Raw genomic sequence first — 21,928 nt, 5'->3', positions numbered from 1 at the left:
GGCTTTTTTTTTTTTTTTTTAAAAAGCACTGTGAGCTGGGGGAGTAGGCAGGCCCCCCTTGGTCCCTTCCCTGCCCCCTACTTAACCAGCTCTGAGTTAGGCTCCAGCTCCCTGCTGCAGCGGGTGGGGACTGCCCGAATCAAAGCTCTCCAAATCGTTCCTGAAGATTCAGAGAGCTTTGAATCGAGTTGGACTTTTTTATTGGTTCCCCGATTCGATTCGGATTTGGAGACTCAACCACTAAAAATCGGGCCAAACCTCCTCCGAATCAAATCAGCACCCAAAGCTCTGCACAGTCCTAGTATGAATAATAACTGGTCCACAGAAGGTTTGGGAAGCCGTTTAACTACCTATAGCCAGGCATTAGCAAATCAAAACTAATTTCCTAAAAATTCTACTTCTTCATAGAAACTTTCTTACTTGTGTCAGATCGTTGAGTGTGTCCTCTAACACCTTCACTGTGAGAACAAAGGCTTGTTGGGCAAGCACCTGGCGATCTGCATCCCTTAAGTACTTCCTGTGCCAAAATGAGAATGTAACCAATGAAATTGAACTGTCAAAACTCCAGGACTTCAAAAACAAGAATGAATAAAAATTAAATTCTTAAAATAAATATCACATAGAATACAAGGTAAACTGCAAAAGGCAGCAAACATTTACATTAATCATACACCAAACAACTTCAGTATGTGAACTTCTTGCATGCTGCTCCCAATATACAGGAAAGATGGCATTCATCAACAATGCCCTTGACATCTTGCCTGCATAAATAGGAATAATGAAGAAAATGAGTGTAGAAGCTTTCCTGCACCTTAAAATCTGCAAGCTTTTGCTATGCAAAAATCTGGGTTTTCTCCAAAAAGGAGGTCAAATATGCTAAATAAGCTTGAACACTAGGGTGTCTCACACAACAATGGAAAATGGCCACTTGAGATGAAGGGAGACAAGCTAACTTTAAAAACCATACTTCTACTGTTAAAAGGCTTGTGAGTCAACACAAGTGCTAACCAGCAAGTACAACAAAACAATGTTAATTGGAGGAAATCTATTGACAACACATCTTTAAGCCATACTTGTGGGTTTTCAGGTGAAAATTTACCTAATTAACGACAGGTCTGGGGCTTTTTGTCCATATCTGACATTTTGAGTTTAGTTAAAGCGAAAAAAGAAAAGCCCTCTTAAAATATCAAGTATATGTGCATGTGTATACATACACATACACTGCCTATATAGTTTATGCATACTAGCAAACACACTCAAAACAATTCACATTTACACCTTCTCCAAGTGACTGCAGCTTGCCCTGCTTGACATTAGCTGACCATATATACAAGATGAGTTATCTTGTAAATCTTGTTTATCGTGTAAATCTTAAACTTAGTTTTTAAGTTCTAAATGACTTTGCTCTATATAGCCATGGGTGGGCTTGGTACCAGTTTTAGCATACTGGTAACAGAAATCTTTAAAATCAGGACCATTTTAGACTTCAATTTTGCTGAATATGACAGTATATTCACGAACACCTACAGCACATGAGAAACACAAGTTCTCACATATATGCTCAAACACATGAAGTGGCCTCAGAGACTACCTGAAGAGGGTGCAGGATCTGGGGCAAATCAACTTGTATGGGGCCCCACCCCCTGATGCAAGTAAGCCAGCGGCAGATTCGACAGTGGCAGGGTGCGTGTGCACCGAAAGGCCAGACATGAAGCCAGTGGCATTGGTTGCCACGGCTGTTCCACCCAGTTCTGCAGGGCCCCCCACAAAGCATAGGGCATGGGTGGTTGCCCCGATTTGCCTCCCCACTAGGGACAGCCCCGAGTAGCCTAATGCTTCTAGCCACTACAATACAACTGTCATTGATATTACCCTACATTTCTTAAAAATATTTAGATGCACTTTTAATGCTTCCCTCTTGGTAACCAACTGAAAATTTTGCCTCAAGATTTTTTCCCCCCAATTTTTCCCTGTCATATTTAGAGCCTGGCCTTTCGAAAGATGCCAACACACAGTCAAGTTTAATATGGCAATTTTTCAAATACAAATTAACATAATTAAAATTAAATTACTCTCCTATTAGACAAGGCCTTAGACCACTTATTTTCAACCAGGGTATTATGGCACCCTGAGGTGCCTTGAGATTCTTTAAGGAATGCCATGGGGTGCCACACTATATTGGCACTGTTAGATATGCGAACACAATTCACAAAATAACCCAAAAGATCTCAAATAGGAATTCATAGTTAAAAAAAAAAAAAAAAAACCCCAACCAAACAAAAACAAAACACCACTCTGACCTTTGAGGTCTTCCTGAATTCTTTGCAGCACAAGAATTGCTCTATTATTTTTCTGCAATCAAGAGTGAAAGCTAAAAGACAACATTTTCCAGGGGGTGCCTTATGCCTAAGGAAAAGTGCCTTGAGCCTAAAAACATTGACGACCACTGTCTCAGTGTCAGCTCCCAAGACCTAGTTTGGGTTGTTCAGTTAATTAAGGATGCAGGGACAGAGAGCCGTCTGTCAGAGCTGTGAGAAGCTTTGGTCCCCGATTCGATTCGGTGGAGAGTCAGCCTGATCTGGTGGCTGAATCTCCAAATCCAAATTGAATCAGGAGACCCTTTGATCTCTCCGAAATGAAAATCAGAACCCTCTGGCAATTCAGACATAGACACAGCTTTAAATGTTTTTTCTACATACCTCAAAGTACCAGCACAGCTTGTGAATGCTCTCATGGTGGGGTGGACGGAGCGTCCCACAGGAGCACGTGATGCTCCCCAGCGTGCTTGGCAGCAGACCCAAAAGTGGACCAGAAGCACTTCTGGGTCCACCAGGGACTGTGCTGCCCTCCCCCCTGCCCCAGTTTGGTGACTCGTGCCTCCTTGGTTTGGGGGGGCAACCAGGGTCCCCCCACAGCTGATCGCTGAGCCAAGGGAGTACAGTTGGACCCCCCACATGCTTGGCAGAGGACCCAGAAGTGGAGTGGAAATACTTTTGGTCCACTTCTGGGTTTGCCACCAAACACGCCGGGGGGGGGCGGCGCCTGTGCTCATGTGGGATGCTCCAACTGCCCCAGCATCACAGCATTCATGAGCTGCAGCTGGTACCTCATGGTATGCAGAAAAACATTTAAAGCTGTGTCTATGGCAGAATCACCAATTCTCTGAATCCACATCGAATCTTTGGATTTGGCCGAAACAAATTGGGGACAGTGATCCAAATCAACAAGTCAAATCACTGTCCCCAATTTGGGCTGAATCAGGATCAAATATGGCCAGTTTTGCACACCCCTACTGTCTATGCCATGAACCCTTCTCCAGAGGGCAGATGCTAAAAAGAGGGCTGGATAAGTGTGACACTGGCCTATGCCCCAGACAGTCTTCTTACAGGAAAAAAGGAATCCACAGCAAGTCAGTAAAACCTGCTTCTTGGCAGCTTGCGCCTCCTGGGAGTGCCAAGTAGCTCTAGAATGGCTGAGAATCTAAACTCTGGAGGCACAGGTCTCAGTATCCTTTTGCACCAGTAGCCAGAGTTCCTCAGAACCATGTTAATTCACATTCCTGACCTATGTTCTTTTCTTGAACACAAGCACAATTCATAGTGCTAGGATCAGCATTTATTTCCTTAAACCAGATTAAATGTTTTTCTTGCAACAGAAAAATTATGAGAAATTAATTAAAAAAAATTAGGAAAGAATCATAAGCTAACACAAAACATCTTACTTTCCCTGGTCAGGGGTCCTTTGCAGCATAGATGAGACTTTCAATAAGGTGTTGGAATCCTTGAGCTGTGACAGTACATTCAGCAACAAGACAATAGAGCGGTTCATATGAGATGCAAAACTGCCCGGGCGGTCGATTTCATCCACGGGAATGCGCCAGATTCCCTGAACAGAAAGCAAGACAGCAAACCTCTGAAGAGTTATTCAAATCAAAAAAAAACCAACCAGCCACCCTCACCCCTCCTTCCCCACAGTTCTTCTGCGTTCTGTATATGGAATTTCAACATAAAACAGCAGAGCACTGAATTAACTAGTGCAGTGGTCCTTCAAATAAAGAGATCCAGATAATTTAAACGTTTTCTGGATAAAAAAAGTTAACTGCTTTGTTCCCGTCGTTAAGAAATCCTGGAATTTTACAGAATCCATAGCACCCATTTTAGGTAAGTTTGTCAAAAAAAAATGCCAAGAGATGGTTACATTTTATTAAGCAAGTTTAGCCTGAATCTGGTCCACACACCATTCCAAAGCATTTTTGTCATAACAGAACAACAACAAAAAAATTATATTTTTGAACAGGTGAAAAAAATTGTCCTCATTAGATGTGCAGCCATCAGACCATCACTTTAGAGCCATACCTACAAGCAGAGTTGTTAGGATAGTCACATGCTTGATGATGTCTTGCTATCATTAGAGCATTAATACCACTGGAGTAGTCAGCCTCTGACATCTGTAAAATCAGATTTCCCCACTGGCAAATTTTAAAAATGCACTTGTGTGCATATCCTGAGGTCTCTGACAAAATCAGAAGCCAAAGCAATCTTTGGGGAGTAGCTTATACATTTAATAATCGTTAAGTTATAGTTTAAATTTTGATTAGCTTTCATGGAGCTTGCAATGCTTAAACAAAACCAAGAAGATTTTTTTTTGTCCAGGTATTTAACACAGAAGTGATCAGCATAGTGTAAACTGACTAGATATTAAACAACATTAAACTGACTAAATATGTCCAAACAATATCTATACATGTGTAGTGGCGATATAAATTACTCACTAGTCGTCTACAAGAGGCCAAGTACATAATACTACTGTTGCCACACCAGTATCAATCCTCTCACTACTCATTATTTCTACTGCTTGATGATGGAAAATGTCCATCAGTAATTCTTCTAGAAAAGAATTCTCCTATTAGCTTTAGTATTTAATAAGGTTGTAAAAAGAAATTTCATGATCTAAGAATGCCTGTTAGAGTGTGAACTCTGCTTTGAGAGAGAGAGACACATACAAATATTTAATCTTTCACTCCTTTTTATAGATCCCCTTTTGCTATTTTAGTGGTACTCTAAATGGAAGCAAAGTTTCTTTAGAACATTTTACAAGATAGAAATGAAGAAATTGGATTACTCCAAGGAATGCCTGATCCTCAAGCACAGAAAACAGCTATGTAAACAGTTCATCTATACCAGGTCCATGTTCTTGGTGAATTTATATTCTTCTCTACAGGCTTTATTTAAAACATATACATGCTACTTTCTTCTCTTCCCAATTTAAATGAAATCCTAGTTGTCTTTTGTTTTTAGTTTACCCCCTCACCCATAAGGTCGCCCCCAGCATGGCCCCAGTAAATCCTGGGGGCTGCAGGTGGCGGCACAGAGCCAGCCCAGTTTGCCCTGCTGGCAGGTGCCTTTGGGCCAGATCGGGCTTGCAGCACTGCAGGTACCCATGTGTACCACAGTGCGGAGGGCATGTGGTAAGGGGCCTCACACCAGCCCACAAACCCCATACACACTCCCATACCCATCCCCTTTTCCTGCAGGCAGGAGCTCCCCTTCCCACTCACTGGCTACACCCCAGGGAATGACATGATATTATGCAATTATGTGCAGTCATATGTTTTATGCACAGAGTTACGCATGTGCATAATTGCATAATTCCCTGGGGTATAACTATAGGACATCATACCAAGAATTGGTTTCCTGGAAGCTTCCCATACTTACAATGCACATATTTTGGTCACACTCACCTCCCCCACACACATACACTAATTATTACCTGGAAAATTAGATTATCATCATTTTACAAATCTTCAAAGACTCTTTTATATTTGGAAGTGGGGAGGGGAAATGTGGCAAGCCCACACCACTTAAGGAACTATTTTGTAGTACATTATGTGAAATCCTGTCATCAAAACCGGAGAATAATTTTCAGGCAGTATTAGCCTCTACCACAGAAAGGCCAACCAGAGTATACTTCAAGACCCCAGAACCTTCACTATCGATTCAGCCCAGTCTATATTTTGTTTGTGCTGATACAATACCCTATTATTTTTGGTACCAAACAAGGAACTTTTAATGTTTCATTAATGGATTTTATAGATTCTGTGTATTCATACTATACTTGCAATGTTCTGCTGTGCTAAACAAAGTAAATCAGGTTCCTTCCTTATTTTAAGCTAATTTTTGTTCATGTACCGGTATGTGAAAAGACAGTTTAAAATGATCTACAACAACAGGGTTAACAGATATTTAAAAAGGACAGCTTCTTTGTCATCGCTTAGACTAACTTTTCATGTGTTACTGTTGAGAATTCTACACGTGTGTGTAATCCTTTCACTTAGGGGTGCACCAATAGAGATGTTGGGGGCTGATACTGATAGCTGATTTTTAAAGGAGGCATATTGGCCGATACTGAACTGATTTCTGATACAGCTGTGTGCAACTGGTAAGTTTGTTGTGCTGGATGGGAAGGAGGGAGGGACAAGGCATGGGGGCCAGATCAACGCCCCCTGTGGTGAGGGAGGGAGGGGGCAGGCACTGGCCAGCTGGGGTGTGGTGGGATGGGGCTGCAGCTCATGGGGGGGCACTCCTGCTGCTGCGCACACCCTGGGAGAACACAGGGGGCGAGGGCACATGTGCACCCGGCTCCGTGTGCAGCAGGTGGGCTGCTGCTGTGCTAGGCTCTTCTTGGTGGGGGATGGGGCTACAGAGGTAGCTGCAGCCACTTCAGATTTCACTGTAGTCCCCCCATAGCCCTGCTCCCAGCGCCACTACCACGCGCCCAGCACAGCCTTCGCTCCTCCCAGAACGTGGGTGGAGGTGGAGCACTGAGCTGGGGCTGTGCCAGGCACATGGCAGTGGCAGTCCCTCTGGCTCCACTCCCAGTGCTATGGTAAAATCTGGGGTAGCTGCAGCTCCCTCCATAGCCCCCGCACCAAGCCCAGCTCCTGCCAAAGAGAGCCTGATGCAGCCCCAGACCGCAGCTACACCTTGCCCCATGCATATCCAGGGGCACACACGCCTGCCCCGCACTCCCAGAGTGCAAGCAGCAATGGGAGCCGCCTCCTCTTCCCCCTCACCCCAACAAGCTGCAGCTCCATCCCACACCCACCCCACCTGGCCTGCACCTGCCCCCCAACAGCCCTTCCCTCCCCCTTCTACCACAATGGACTTACCAGGTGCATGCAGCTCTCCGCACTGCCGTGCTGTGCTTCTTGCTAGCTGCGTGCACGCAGGGGCATTTATCAGCCAAATTACTGGCCGCATCAGGCAGATTTCTGATGCAGTCAAATTTTCTTTATAAACCGGTACCGCTCCAATATTGGACTGATGTATCGGCACACCTTTACTTTCACTCTTACTATTTCTCTAGTCTATCTACGCATCTTGTGTTCAGTCCCACTACTGCCTTAAGAAACTTGCCATTAAGAACCAGCATCCTTCTTTTCTATTCATTTTGTGGTGCAGTATGCAAAACAACATATGTTAAAAAGAGTTTACCCAAGTTCTTTTAGCACCTCCAAATGAAGCTAGATCCTCCTCAAGCCCACTTTTTTGAGTCGTGGGCCAATATACAGCCTGATTCACAGCACTTCCAGAGAACCCCACACATTCAGACAGAAAAGAATCTAGCTAAGTCAGTTTGGTAGAAAGCAGTTTTCTTCAGTGGTGGTCTCTCGTCTCCAGGGAATGCATTTCTAAACTCGGAACATAAACTACAATAAAGTATCTGGTAGTTTCTAAGGTCTGAATCTCAGTATTCACGAAAAGAAAACAAACCAAGACACATGCACCAAATAGATATGCTTGCTGAGGCTGCAGTGAATCAACCAAGGACCAGAAAAGGAATGTTAGATAATCTGACAATTTGATAATTCAGTGAATTGTTTGAAAAATCCACATTTATTAACTAAATACTTCTCGAAGTACACACATACAACACCGAAGACATTTTAGGCCTAGTACAAACACCAACCATTTCCAGTCCCTCTTCAGGGTTTTATTACTTATAAACACCACCCAGGCCATTTGGCAGTTTCTTCCACCCCAGACGCTGCATGGAATGCGTGTACAAAACCCTCTGCCACAGCTCCGCACGCTGGCCACCATCTCGAGCTTAGAGGTTCTCTTCCCTTCGGTGACAGCCAAAAGAGCTGTTTATGTGAGACATGGAAGGGGAAGAAATGAGAGGCTTCCAAAATTATCAAATGCCTCCCGAGTTCCAAAACGTCCAACTGCTTTCCTGGCTAAACACTCTGCTCCCTCCTAACAATATTTACCATTCTGTTATGTACCGTTAAGAAAAATCTGCAGCTCAGTGAAAAACAGGGGACAAATTCAAATATACTCAGCTTCACATCCAAACAAACACACACAAGAAGTGCTGTATCAACTGCATTATTCATGTTCATATTTAATTCAGGAAAACCCTCTGGTTTGGAACGGAATTCAAGATGCTGCAAACCCAGCATCGGGAGGGGACTTTCCCACTGAATTTAGTTCTAGCCTGAAGTAGGGAACTGAGTCCTGCGAACAAGATTTAGAAATGATTTACCGTGTCCCCATCACAACCATTCTGAAAACTGAGAGGAAAAACAAGCTTACTTCAGCACTTTCTGAAGGAAAGAAATTCCCTGGGGTTTAGGCATGCCTATCACACACAAAAAAGCTGATACCTCTCAACAAAATGAGGCTTCTGCAGAAAAGACTTCCTGTTGGTACTGTACAAAGTGGTCTAATAGGCTCAGTACTTGAGAATCCTGAGCCCAAGGTAGTCTTAACATCATGCACTGGGATTTCTGTTTTTAGTAATCATTTTTAACCAAGAACAGCGGGTTCTGGCCAACTCAACATACCCCTATTCAATTATAGGAAGCAAGACTATTACAGTGCAAACCACACTGGCGTCACAGCTTTTAATTAGACTTGACTCTTATAAATCTCTTGAGAATGCAGATATCCCAAGGGGAGTGGGGAAAAAGCCATGACCCCTTACTTAGAATGGCCCACAGGAGAGACTACATACCCAGGATATTTTGCCTTAGGGACACAGATAAATTTCTCCTCTTGTGGCTCTTCACTGTTCTGTTGCAATGGCAAAAGTAACTTCAGAGAAACAGGACCTCTAGTACTGCAAAAGCTTTCTGAGGGGGAATGTTCATGCAATGTTTATTCAGGTTACTAAATCTTATCTCTAAATCAGAGTCCTAATCTACAGTCAGGATAAATCTAAAAGTAGAAGAAAACATACTGCATGAGATGTTTGGTGATGGTATTTCCAATGCAAAACTTGTTCACAGTACTAGGGAGAAGTGGAAGAATATCACACAGGGGTGTAGGCTGAACCTTGCCTGCCAAAATATAACACAGGCATGCAGGCATAAAAATTAGGAAGGTGAGGCTATGATGTGAGATGCAACTGGCTAGGTACATAAAAGGCAATACAAAGAAAGTATGTCAAGAGTAAGAGGAAAAGCAGAGAAACCCCAGGTCCTTTATGCAATGCAATCTAGTTACAGATGATGCAGAGAAAGGTGAAGTATTTAATGCCTTTTTACTTCAGGCTTCACAAATACAGGCAGCTACCAGATGAGCATAGTTGGTGGCAAAGATGGGGAAGGAGTCAAAATGGCCAAGAGTAATAGAACAGGTTAAGAATTACTTAAAGAAGTTGGATGCTTTCAAGACTTCAGGCCTGTATGGGATGCTCTGCAGGCTACCGAATTGGTTGAGATAATTCCATTAACTATCCTCTGGCAGCTTGTAGAGGTCAGATGAAGCCCTGGATGAATTATAGTGCCCATCTTAAAAGGGGAAGGAGAAGGATCCAGGGAATTACAGACCAATCACTCAGACCTTGATACCTGGAAAGATCAAAAAGCAAGTCTTCAAGGTATCTACTGTAAAGCACCAAGAAGAGAACAATGTGACCAGGAACAACTAGCATGGATTCACCAAGAGCAAGTCATGCCTGACCAACATGATATCCTTCTACAAGGCTTTGCAGACGTGGTGAGAACAGTGGATGCGATATACTGGTACCCCGACTTTGTCATGAGAGATGGGTGTCAAAATCCTTGCTCTCTCACAGAAAAGAGAAGGAAATATAGACAAGATGAAAGTACTCTAAGATGGTCACAACTGTTTAGCTGGGATGGGTTATCAACTTGGGTTCCCCAGTGGTCTCTGTATTGTTTAACATCTTCATTAATGATTTGGAAGACGGGACTGAATACATTCTTAGCAGTTTTGCAGATAGGACTAGGATCCAGAATGGCCTGGACAGATTGAAAAAAAAAAAAGGGTCTGCACTCAACCAAATGAAATTCAGCAAGGACAAGTGCAAAGTCCTGCACTTGGAACGGAATAACTGCATGTACAAACACAAACTGAGCAAGGATGCAGTACTACAGAGAAGGAGCTGGCTAGACCAGAAGCTGAATATGAGCCAACAGCATGCTCTCGTTACAAAGATGGCCAACAGTATACAGGGTTATATTAATAGGAGCATCACTTGCAAATCAGAAGCAATTCTGCTGATCTACTCAGCCCTGGAGAGGCCTCACCTGGAATACTGTGTCCAGTTTTGGGTCCCACATTTCAAGAAGGATGTGGACAATTTGGAAAGAGTCTAGTACAGGGCAGCAATAATGATTAAAGCTCTGGAAAGCATGACTTATGAGGAAAAGCTGAAAAAGAAAAAGAACTATGGTCACTTAGTCTGGAGAAGAAAAGACAGGGGGATTTGACAAGGCTTCTAATAGCTGAAGGGCAGTTATAGGGTGGTGCACAGCCAGAAGGGAGTGTGACCATGCCACTGCACCCCCCTGGATCTAGCCTAATAATTTCCTCTAACATACAAAAAAACCCCCAGAGACAGTAGTTCATTGTGATTTTTTATTATTATTATTAGTAAGGAATAACACTGTTCCTTCTGAACATCATGGCACCCTGCCCCTGCAAATATTTATTCATGAGCAAAGAAACTCACTCTTCAGTGTTCTCATTCTGACACCTCTGTAACCATTTTCTCTATTCAGATGCAACTTCTAGCACTGTGACCAGGTGCAGTTTTCAGAAGTAGCAGTGAAGAAAAACTATTAAAGCTTTTAGAAAAAACAGACGGTTTGCTTCCCATCATTACCTACTTTCTTTATATACAAATAAATACTGAGAGAGCCAGAATGCTGTCCTTTAACCATTCAGAAAATCTCTACCAGTAAAGCAAATTATATCTAAAAATAAATTCAGGATAGGCGTGTGTTTGTACATGTGTGTACACACACACACAAATTTGCTTATATGCCTTTATAATAAGCAGTATCAGTAAAAAGAGGTGAAAGGAAGTTCCCGATGGTTATTACTGCAACCTATACATACATTATTGTGCATTATATACTGACTTAAAACAACAATTGAACTGTGCCATCTCTGTGGAAGCTCACATATAAACTTTAAAGCTACACTTTTAAAATCTTTTCTTCTAACAGTCTCCACAACCTTGATCTACTTGTTTTCCTCATGACATCTTTCTGTAGTTATGACCTTTCTTCTTCTTTAGACAAGGACAGAATCTCAAACTTGGGGCCTGGACAACAAAGGGGTCAGGCAACAACATAGTGGCTTCAGTGATTGGCCTTCTATAGTTTAACCAACTTTCTACCGCCAACAAGCACAATATAGGGCCTTGAATGCAATACGTATCTTTAGTTTCCTTTAACAGATATTATTTAAGATGTGCTGCCCTGGAATATAAAATGTGAATCAGCTTGAAGAACCATGCATTTCTGCTGGTTTGTATCTCCATTTAAAGACTCCCTGGGCCATCTTCTCCATTCTCCCTTAATGTTTTTCTAAATTCTCTAGTTTAGCTTCATTTTCTTCTGATTGAAGTTCTTTCCTTTTTCCTCTTTCACGTTTTATAGCTCTAGGATTCCTCCTTCCTTTGATTCTCTTTCAATTGTTCATATTTTTTATACTCTGCATTACGGAAGCACAGAGAACTAACTCCTGGTTTCTCAGAGTAAATACTTCATGGGGATGTTTCAGGGAAAGCCTGCCAACCTCTCAGGACCACGTTAGAGAGACCCATGCAGCTCACCACTGGTTTTCCTCATATGGCTTAACAATAAAACATGAAAAAAATGAAGAAACAAAAATGGCATTTGGTCAGCCTGTGACAGAGGAACAGAGAACAGGGTAATCTGCCTTCCACTGCACTTTTGGGAAGTGAGAATGGAAGTGCTCTATAGTTTTTAAATCCACATGGTTAAATACTGCTGCTCTTTTATATACAACATTTGGAAAATGCATGTATAGAAAGTCAGAGAAGTACACTGTTGAGCAGCATTTCTTCTACAGAAGAATAGCGTTACAGAAAAAAAATTATGGTGACATGAGTGAAAATGCACTACCTGCTTTTAGAGCACAGCATCAGTTAGGAGGAAGTAGTAAGGGAAGATGACAAAAGAACCTTCACTTTGAGTTTCACTGATCCAAAAATAGCAATATTTTAATCAGAGCTTTAACATTTTGAATTCCTAGAATGATACTTCCGCAAAGCGGAACACACCACTACTGTTCATACTGCATGTGATTGGTTTTACCCCAGGAAAAGCATACCCAAACTGAATCTATTCATAGAGTGCAAAGCATGGTGGGTGGGTGTGCGTCTCAAGAGACCAGGTGGGGAAGGCAAAAGGGTAGGAAAAGATGAACCATCATTTCTCCTCACTGAATAAGCAATTATCTAAAACTAGAAATGTTTGTTAAGAGATGATGAGTTAAGAGTTCAGATACAATTAGTGAAACAGAAACTGATGCCTGCAGATAGCCTTTTCAAATGCTAGTTTGGCTGTTTGCCAATCAATATGTAGATTTGTGTGTTTTGGGGGATTTTTTTTGCTCACTGATTCCAGAGTTGACAAGTTTTTATTTTAAAAGTTCCAATAAACAAGAGCTGCATAAGGATGACAACAGAAAAATCAATATACACTCCTTTTTTGGAATGTGGCAGACCAACAAGAAATAGGGACAATGTATCCATTCTCCTCTGCCACTGCCCTGCAAAAAGATCATGAAAAGAAGATAAGAGACCAACTCTTTTAGCACTGTCAGGCTATTCTGCTCAAGAGCCAGAACCTACCTCAGAGGCACTATCCTGGTTAGTGAGCTGCACTACCCACTGTTGTGGTTTTGTGGTTTAGAATCCTTGTCTGCCATGCCAAAAACTTGGGTTCACTTCCTAGACATGCATATAACTGAAGACATTGAGGCACCAAAGGTCTGGCCTTCGGGTACTGTCTCCACTCTTCCACACTCCTGCCTAGACATAGGCACTCACTGTCCTGGTGACCTCTCATGCATACACCATGATCCAGAAGGAGAGCTGTACTGCCTCAGGAAGAGCTCTGGGAAGGACTGGGCATCAGCTAGACCACCCTTCCTAGAGCTCCATGGAGAACAGCTTCCAAGAGAAGTGGTGCAGGCTCCTACCCTGGGGGTCTTTAAGAGGAGGTTAGATGAACACCTTGCTGGGGTCGTTTCCTGCCATGGCAGGGGGTAGGACTAGATGATCTACTCAGGTTCCTTCCGACCACAGAAACTATGAAACAGGAGTGATGGATGCTGCTCCCAACTAGTTCACCAGGTCATTGACACAAGCCACTGTCTATGGGGTGGACTTCCCCTCACAGGCCCTAGGAAGGCGTTCCTGTGCTTAAGACTATATAGAGAACACAACCGTGTCTAATCCTTCATTTTCTACATCTTCCCCCTCATTCCCTATTATGGGGGCAGAGGAAGAAAAGAGAAGGGAGAATGAAATCAAGGATATATGCCGAGAAAACAATGGGACACTAGACTGTGCAATTCTCTCTCTATTGTAAGTGCAAAACGTGTTTCCCTGTGGGTAGCAGCTGGTAAACAGTGCTTCAAACTGAGAACTTTATCCAAATTATGGATAAAAGACCTCTAAGTAATACACTGCAATTGTTCCACAGCCTTGCTCCTTCCTTCCACCAGGTTGTCTTTTATGAATGTCTATACTAGAAATGTTCATAGATTCTTGGCTTTATAGGAAAAAAACTAGACTGATAGGCACAGGCAAGGATGCCAGAAGCCTGTTCCCCTTGATGTCTATGCCTTCTTTTGCTCAAAGAATTGTCTCTGGAGTCCTTCCTCAACTACCATATGCTCATAGAAAAGACAGATGAGCAGGAGACAAATCTCTTACACCCTAATGGAGAAGGCAAATAGAAATACCTCCCCAGGGCAGGGCTAACCTTTCTAGCAAGTTAGGCATGACTACTTCCTTTCTACATCAGTAAGAAAACTAAAATGACTGAGGTCTTAACTGCTGTACATGGTGGTGTGATTTTGGTGAACTGAGGATGTGACTCAAATACTCATTTGTCTGCCACAAGAAAGCACTTGCTGCAGCTATCAACTGCATATTGCATAGCAGTTTTGTAGAGTGGGGAGCTTATCTCTCTCAACCATCAACATCCAGGTGATGAAAACTTTTTCAGGTTGTGAGCTTACTCATAACTGAACACAATTTTAGTCTGAACTATTTCAGAATGGCAGGTACTTTCCCCACTCATGTAAAGAGTTTCTTCAGCACTTGCACCAACTCTTATCTGAAAGATAAAGGTAAGGGACATCATGGTATCAGCGAGTACATTTCCTACCTTGTCTTACATACAAAGGGATTGTCACAACATAAGCTTTTACTAGGCTGGAGGCAAACATTTTTGGAAGGATCCAAATATGTGCATATACATGAAACCAGAAAAAGCCATTTTTTTTTACTGTGGTGCAGCCTATATGCAGCTTCCAAATTGCTTTCCTACATCTACCTCCAAACGTGCCTCTGGAAGTAGAGAAGGAAGCTGAAAGTAGCAGCAGCCTGATGGTACTGCACTTACAGCAAAGAGCAAGGAAAAGTGAAAGTCATAAAAGAAAGGGTTTTGTGAAATGACTCTTCATGTACCAAGTGATAAAGCTGTGCAGTTTTGCATGTTTCATGTAACCAAGACCAAGCCAAGGCATCAAGCTGCACATGTAAGCAAATGCTGGATTAATCTGGCATCATAAGAATGAGATAAAAGGAAAATAAAATAAATCAAAAACATTTTAAAATCTGTACTGGGGCTCCCTCTCGCCAATCTTCCTCATCAACCGAAGGCTACATGCTTCTGACAGAAATGTGGTCTACCTTCATGGTATGGGGAGGTCAAGCCTAAGACAGTTTTGGGGCTGAACTGCCTGCCGAGGAAGCCATAAAGTGGTGAGCGACAGTGGTGAAACTAAGTGGCGAGTTACAGCTTAAAACAATGAGTGTGAATTACTCCAGTAGCTACCCCCATCAAAAACCACCACAAGGTAAGTGAAGGAGGCTGGTTATTCCAAAGAAGTATACAGGGGAAGAAAGTGAACACATCCCCTACCCACTCTGTGCTTCTGTCCACTAACCAACCACTAGTGAATTCGTGAACTATACTTTCACATGGGATACAGACTGAAACATGAATTATGTCCCAAATTATTTTTCCTTTTTTTTTTTGCTTTACCATAGCTCCTAACGTACTTGTATCAAGAGTATCACAAAACTGCCATACTTCTAGTTGTATCCACTTCAGATGCTAAGGACAGACACTCTGCTGGTCTGGGCCACCAAGGGACTCTATCCAACCAGCAATGGGTCCCTTGGCCCCACCTGACCCAAGAGCAGGGGGCTGTGGCATGCGTGGCTGGTCCCACTGCCCCTGGGACTGGCCACACATGAAGTGGCAGGGAGTGAGTGGTGTAGAGGCTAGACTCCTTCAGGTTGCTGTTGCTAGTGTCTCTGCTGCTGCCAACCCTGGCCCTGCAACCTGGGGACTCTGGCCCTGCTGCCCCACACCCACTGCCTGGGCTCTGGACACAGTGGGTGGGTAGGGTCTCCATGAAAACTGGGGCAGGAACCCTGCCCCCCCCTCCATGGGAAGGGTGTATGGGATGGGACTGCAGGTGGGCAGGGTGCAGGATGGGCAGGCAGGGGCTAGGATTGTGGGGCAGTGACAGCATGGGCCTGGGGCAGAGCAGTGATCCACTCTGTGCATGTCCCTGCCTACAAAACCAGTGCTCAGCACAGGGATGTGCAGGGACCACACTGCAGCTCTACCCCAGGCCCCAGCCCCACACTGTCACGCTTGTCCCACAGGTGTCCATGGGAGACCCTGCCTGCCCACTCCATCTGGTGCCCCTGATGGTGGGTGCAGGGCAGATGGACCCAAGCTTGATAGGATAAACTGCTGCCTTGTGCTGCCCCCCTGACCTTGTGCTGGGCCAGCATTCCCCTGCCCCAACACAACAGTTCACCAAAATTCCTAAAGTAGCCCCCAAGCCAAAATAATTGCCCACCCCTAATCTAGGACAGCAGCAGAAATGTTCCACATACAGAAAACCGGGGTCCACTGTTTCCAGTACAGTACTATTCAGGTAACTGCCTTAGAGAAATTCAAGACAAGGGTAACAAAGGATCCCATGTTTAGGGAGCAAGAAAAAGTTAAGGCTGGAAATAAATCTTAAATGCTACTGCTAGTCTCACTCCCAAAAAGGGAGCTTTTCTATCCTTCTGGGAACAGCAACAGAACAATGCACAAATAGAAAAGAAAAAAACCCACAGGCCAGATGTTCGAAAGCATGCACAGAACAATATGATCTGTGGAATGTCCAACTGGGCCAGAGGCAAGGAGCTGCTGCAGGCAAAAAAAAAATCTTGGATGGTGCAAGAAACATTAATTTCCAGCTGGATTTGATTAAAGCCAGTAACAGAGATGCCACCAAAGCCTTCCTATCCAAGGTGTCTATCACTGTCCAAGCTATCTACATAGCTTTCACTGGTTCACTGTCACCATTCAGTCACAGGGCTACATATTAAAAACTGCTCTCTCTCTCTGTTTTATCTGATGCAGGCCTTTCAGTCTCAGTCCTGGCTATAGTTGGGCTGTGGTGAACCAACTGAAGCTGAACCCAGAGGAATCAGAGGCGATGGTGGCTGGCAGACCTCCTAACTTGCAGGGGATATGGACACCTATTGCTGAGGGGGTTCAGCCTCCTCTTCCTTGCGACTCAGGTTGGCAGCCTTGGAATACTTCTGGATTTGCAGGTCACAATGTGGATACGAGCAGTTTCCACTACCTCCATTTAATGAGAATGCTCCAACTTTTCCCTTATTTGGATGTGGTCACCGTCATCCATACTTTTGTAACCTCAATGCTATATTACTGCAATGTGCTCTAGGTGGGGCCCTTGATGACCACCTGGAAGCTGCAGCCAGTGCAGATCACAGCAACTTGCTTTCTGACAGGGATGGATCACCAGGAACACACTGCTTTAAGTGCTCCAGTCTGTGCTGGCTTCCTGTAGATTTCTGGGAACAATTCAAAGTGCTGGTTTTGACCTATAAGACCAAATAGGCCCAAACCCTACAGAATGCAAGGGAGAAGCCAGTATGTCATGATTTCTAAGATTAGCCAAGAGCAACTTCTTGCAAGTAACAGCTATGCACCAACTTTGTTTGGTGAAAACATAAGAGATCATTCTTGGCAGCTGTTTCTTGGTTCTGGAATTCCCTCCCTCTTCTGGCCTCTTAGAGTCTTAGAAGCCTGGACACCTTCAGCATTAAGACCTTTTTTAACTTGGGCAGGCCTTCAGCAGGCCCGGTTAAGTTTGGAGCATTGTCTGGAGGCTTTGTTCTATTACATGTTATTTTACTCTAATATTTGTATGTCTTTAAAACGTATCTCGTTTTTATTCTGAGCCACCCTGAGCCTATCTAATAAACAAAACTAAAAGAACCACCTGAACTTTTCAGCATTGGAAGCTATAGTATTCACTGAGACCCAACACAGATTTTTAATTTGGATCTCTAAGTAATTCATTATTCTTTCACCCTGAAACGCTTTAATGCCAGACTCACACCGATGGGAGATGCTATCTCCCACTTAAATATTCACCCTAGCAGGCCAGAAACCACTCCTTCAACATAGTATTTGGAAAAAAAAAAAAAAAAACACCGAAGGCATATTCACTAACTTGAATATCCGAGTTTTTGACATGCTATTTGAGCTACTCAGTCTAATATGCAGGCTGAATAAGACATCCATCTCATTGATCAGATTTTCTACATGTGAAAGAGACAAGCAGTGGCTGAAGGATGGTATACTAGATTGCTAGGATCCTAAGAAAAATTACCTTCTTTTATCAGAAGATTCAATTTTTGGTTGATAAAAAACCCTCTCCATTTTCACATCTCAATTTATGATCTTCTGCCTGAGGGCAAACACCCATAATACTCAAGTAAACTACTGCAAAACACGAGGGTCTCTGAAAACAGAAAAGCATTCCAGGGTGGGGTGTAGAGAGAATATTCATTATTACAGCCCAGAAAAGAACTTTTGATAGTAATGATGTCCCTTCTATATGTTGATACAAACATCATCAAACCAGGCCCCAGTCCCACCTGATATCAAAAACCAAGTAGCATTTTGTTATATTAGTACTTCTATGAGGCTTCTCTCAGAAACTTCATAGAAAAATCCATGTGCCAATTCAGTAGCTGACATTTTCCTTTTGGGTACTGAGCTAACGTCCAGTACTGCATTAGAAGGTAAGAGACAAAAAACACATTCTAGAGCGCTTGTGACTGGTTTCCATTGTATTTTTCGAGACCAACAGTTATACAGCATCCTCCACAACATCACACGCCATCTTACAACTAAACACACTGCAGCACTAAGCACTTACAGTTACAAACTGCAACCCTGCTAAGCCTTGTGTTTTGGCTCAATTCCAACTTGACTAATAATGTTTTGCCTGACTAAAAAAAAACTTCACCCTGTAGTTTAAGTTTAATCTTTTGGCTAAGATACATGGAACATATGGGTTGCTCTGATTTCAATGGGTTTGCAGTGATCTTAAGAGCCCTGTTGCCCTTTGATTTTAGGGAAATGGATGGGAACACATCTTCAGATCTCTTCCCTCATCTCCTAGTGTGTAGCTTTTCCTAGCCAAGCAAACAGGCATAAAAAAATCCTTCCAAATTTGTTCCCATTTCTCAAAAATGTTTGGAAATGGTGCAACACGCACACAGAAGAAATCCCAGATAAAATACAAGTTTTAATATTATGTTAACTGGGTCAGGAAACAGCCATATTGTAATCAGGATCTGTGATGCTGATATATATATATAGCTGTAGCACTGACAGGGCCCAAACACAGGCAATCATTATAGCAGCTTCCATCAGAGCTCTTACTAAGAAAGACAGTAGATTGTGAACCCCAGCCTCCAAAACATAAGACAGGAGATATTTTTTCAGCTCACTGCTAAACTTGGGAACAGGTTGAAGGGGGAGACTTACTGTGCAAACAATAAGATGATGGTTTCAGAGAGATGGCCATCCATAGGGGTGTTTATTTCTCAATCTCTCTTCCGCAATTTAAAATATATAATGAAAGATGAGTACATTGTATTAGTCGGCAGGACTAGGAGACTGTAAAGTGGGAGTAATATCAAGCAGCTTGTATAAAGACCCACTGCACAACCATGGATGATTAGAACCAGTGAATTTTAACAAAAGGCCTTTGCAAGGGAATGATGCATCCCATAACCAATGTGTGTACATGTACAAATGCAGGAGCTATTGAGAAACACATGCACCTTCTATCACTGTAGTCTGAACAAAAGTATTGGGCAGTTCAGCTGAGCACATATTGTCAATAAACTTCCTCCTACTCTAATACAGGAGAGAAAACAAGGGCAAAAGGTTAGTGGGAAAGCATTTTAATCTCAAGTCAAACCCCCCCCCGGACAGGCACCTGTGGCTAGGATCTTCTGCTCCTTTTCTTCTTCAACATCAAATTATTAAAGCTACATGTTTGTAAACAGATGAACTTGCTGATTTGAAGGTCATGGTTCTGTCTGAGGTTTCACAATCTGTTGTTGGAATGGTAAGGCTGTGCATCATAGATTAAAACCGTTAGCAGGCAGACAATGAGAAGGAAGCAGCTTATACAACACAGATAATAAGAAACAAATACCTGCATGGTGGTGATTAGGAATCAGACAGACACATGAACAGTGTTAACACCATTAAAGAAGAATTAAGCCTGCAAGGAAGTATAATCCTCTCCAACAGCTAAAAACCTGTACAGAAGTTTGTATAGTCCATCTTCACCAAACGAGATCTTCAAGCAAGGCTGTGGGGTTATTAAATAGTTTCGATTACTATCTTCTTCTGTCCTCAAAACAAATGTCTACAGAACACTTCCTTTTCTGTCCAGCAAGTGGAGGCTCTGAACAGCAACCCTGACTGCTGCAGAAAGCAAACAGAACCTTCTTCTGTAATGGCTATGCACCTCATCTCTAACCTCAAGATACATTTCCCTTTGACACTACAAAACTACCGCAGCAGACAGAGTTTTCATCATGGCTCTCCTTCCATTTCTCAGCAACTTCATACAACCTACCAAAACAAAAACAAAAACAAAAAAGCGTGTGCACAACATGGCCAGATGTTGACTCCATGTTATGGGGAAGGTCCTGGAAGATTTTGAAAGCAAGTCAGCAACAACAACAAAAGCTTTTTTATCCAATCACAGAATTTGGTGGAAATGCCAGGCTCATGTAAACACAGGGGTAGGAGACTGCCTAGCAATCCACCTTAACTTGAGTGTTGCTTGATAACACTGGGGAACAAGGCACTGCAGAGGAACTATGCTTGAATGACCCTATTTACAAGAATGCTAATAACAATATACACAAGGGATTTTCGATATTTAGCTAGCAGCAATATTATAACAGCTTTATCTGGCACAGGACACAGCAGTGACTCAGTCAACTAAGCAAAAGAAAACATACAGTCTACTGCTGTTTGATTTCTGGGATACTGTCAGATGAGAATTGTACGCCCGAGAACAGCCAGAAGGTTTAAAAGGAGGAGAGGCTCAGCCCCCAGAATTCTTCACAGCGCTCAAGAAGGTAAAACCGAGGGGCAGGATAACCTGCTTAACACCGTCTGGTGATCCCCACTTGGAACATACTGTCAATACCAGCTGCATCTGGATAAAAAGGATGCCGACCTGAACAGATCTCCATACAAAAGGCACATCCCTCCAGATGCCAGGCTGATAAAGCCTCTAGAGCAGGTAGTTTAGGATATAAATTTATGTAAAGAGGCTGTAGCCCAGGCCACAAACAGCATGGGGTACTTCCTTTGTGCACGACATTGAGATTCCTCTTGCAGTTCAAAGGTACAACAGAAAGCTCAAAAGCTCTAAACATTTGCCTGGGCACAGCTGACTGGTTTTGCTACACTACTAATGAAACCGGAATCCTCTTATTCCCCCTTCCCTTCAGGTGAACTGCCACCACTACTGTGGTGAAGAGACCCCGCACAGCGAGCACGTCAGTCGGGCCCTGCTCCAGGGGGAACCTCTAGCCGGAGCGTGGTGCCCGTCAGGTGCCTGTCGCAGTCAAAACAGCCACGGGCCCACCAGAGATCACAGCTGGGCCTGCCCTCCCCTCTCCTTCCCCACACAAGAGCCTCCCCTTTAGCGCTCTGGGGCTAAACTGAAAACGAGCCTGCTAACTAATTCATCCTCTCCAAGGGAAAGTAAACCCACAAACACGCACAGACCTCCCCCCCAACTTCTCCCTCTCAGTCCTTTGTAGGCTGTGCGGGGGGCAGGGAGGACAGCCTCACCGCGCACAGCACAGGCCCCACAGCTGCTGCGGCGGGAAGTGCCCGGGGCAGCCCAGTGCAGGGCAGGGAGTCCCCGCCGCAGCCCCGGGGCACCGCGGGGGCGGCCCTTGCATGCAACCCGGGGGCCGCCTGGCGCCGCACGGGGCCAAGGCGGCAGCAGAGACAGAGGCTCCTCCGGACTCGCCT

The 21,928-nt window shown here is 43.6% G+C and overlaps 1 protein-coding gene across 8 annotated transcripts in view; it reads right to left on the bottom strand.

Moving 5' to 3' along the window:
* Nucleotides 1-21,928, bottom strand: part of CABIN1 (calcineurin binding protein 1) — a 202,353-nt gene that overhangs the window by 44,659 nt on the left and 135,766 nt on the right. For 5 of the 8 annotated variants that reach the window (XM_019539123.1, XM_019539124.1, XM_019539127.1 and 2 more), the window contains exons 30-31: nucleotides 3,722-3,912; nucleotides 421-517 (exon numbers count right to left, since the gene is read on the bottom strand). In XM_019539123.1, coding sequence (XP_019394668.1) covers nucleotides 421-517; nucleotides 3,722-3,912 — 288 coding nt within the window. The remainder of the gene's footprint in view (nucleotides 1-420; nucleotides 518-3,721; nucleotides 3,913-21,928) is intronic. The other 3 variants (XM_019539126.1, XM_019539128.1, XM_019539131.1) reach the window with 1 other exon arrangement.

The sequence above is a fragment of the Crocodylus porosus genome, unplaced genomic scaffold (assembly GCF_001723895.1).
Source record: "Crocodylus porosus isolate Cpor-Errol unplaced genomic scaffold, CroPor_comp1, whole genome shotgun sequence".
NCBI lineage: Eukaryota > Metazoa > Chordata > Crocodylia > Crocodylidae > Crocodylus > Crocodylus porosus.
Note: the sequence above shows the minus strand (reverse complement) of the source record. Positions and strands in the feature narration are given on the sequence as shown.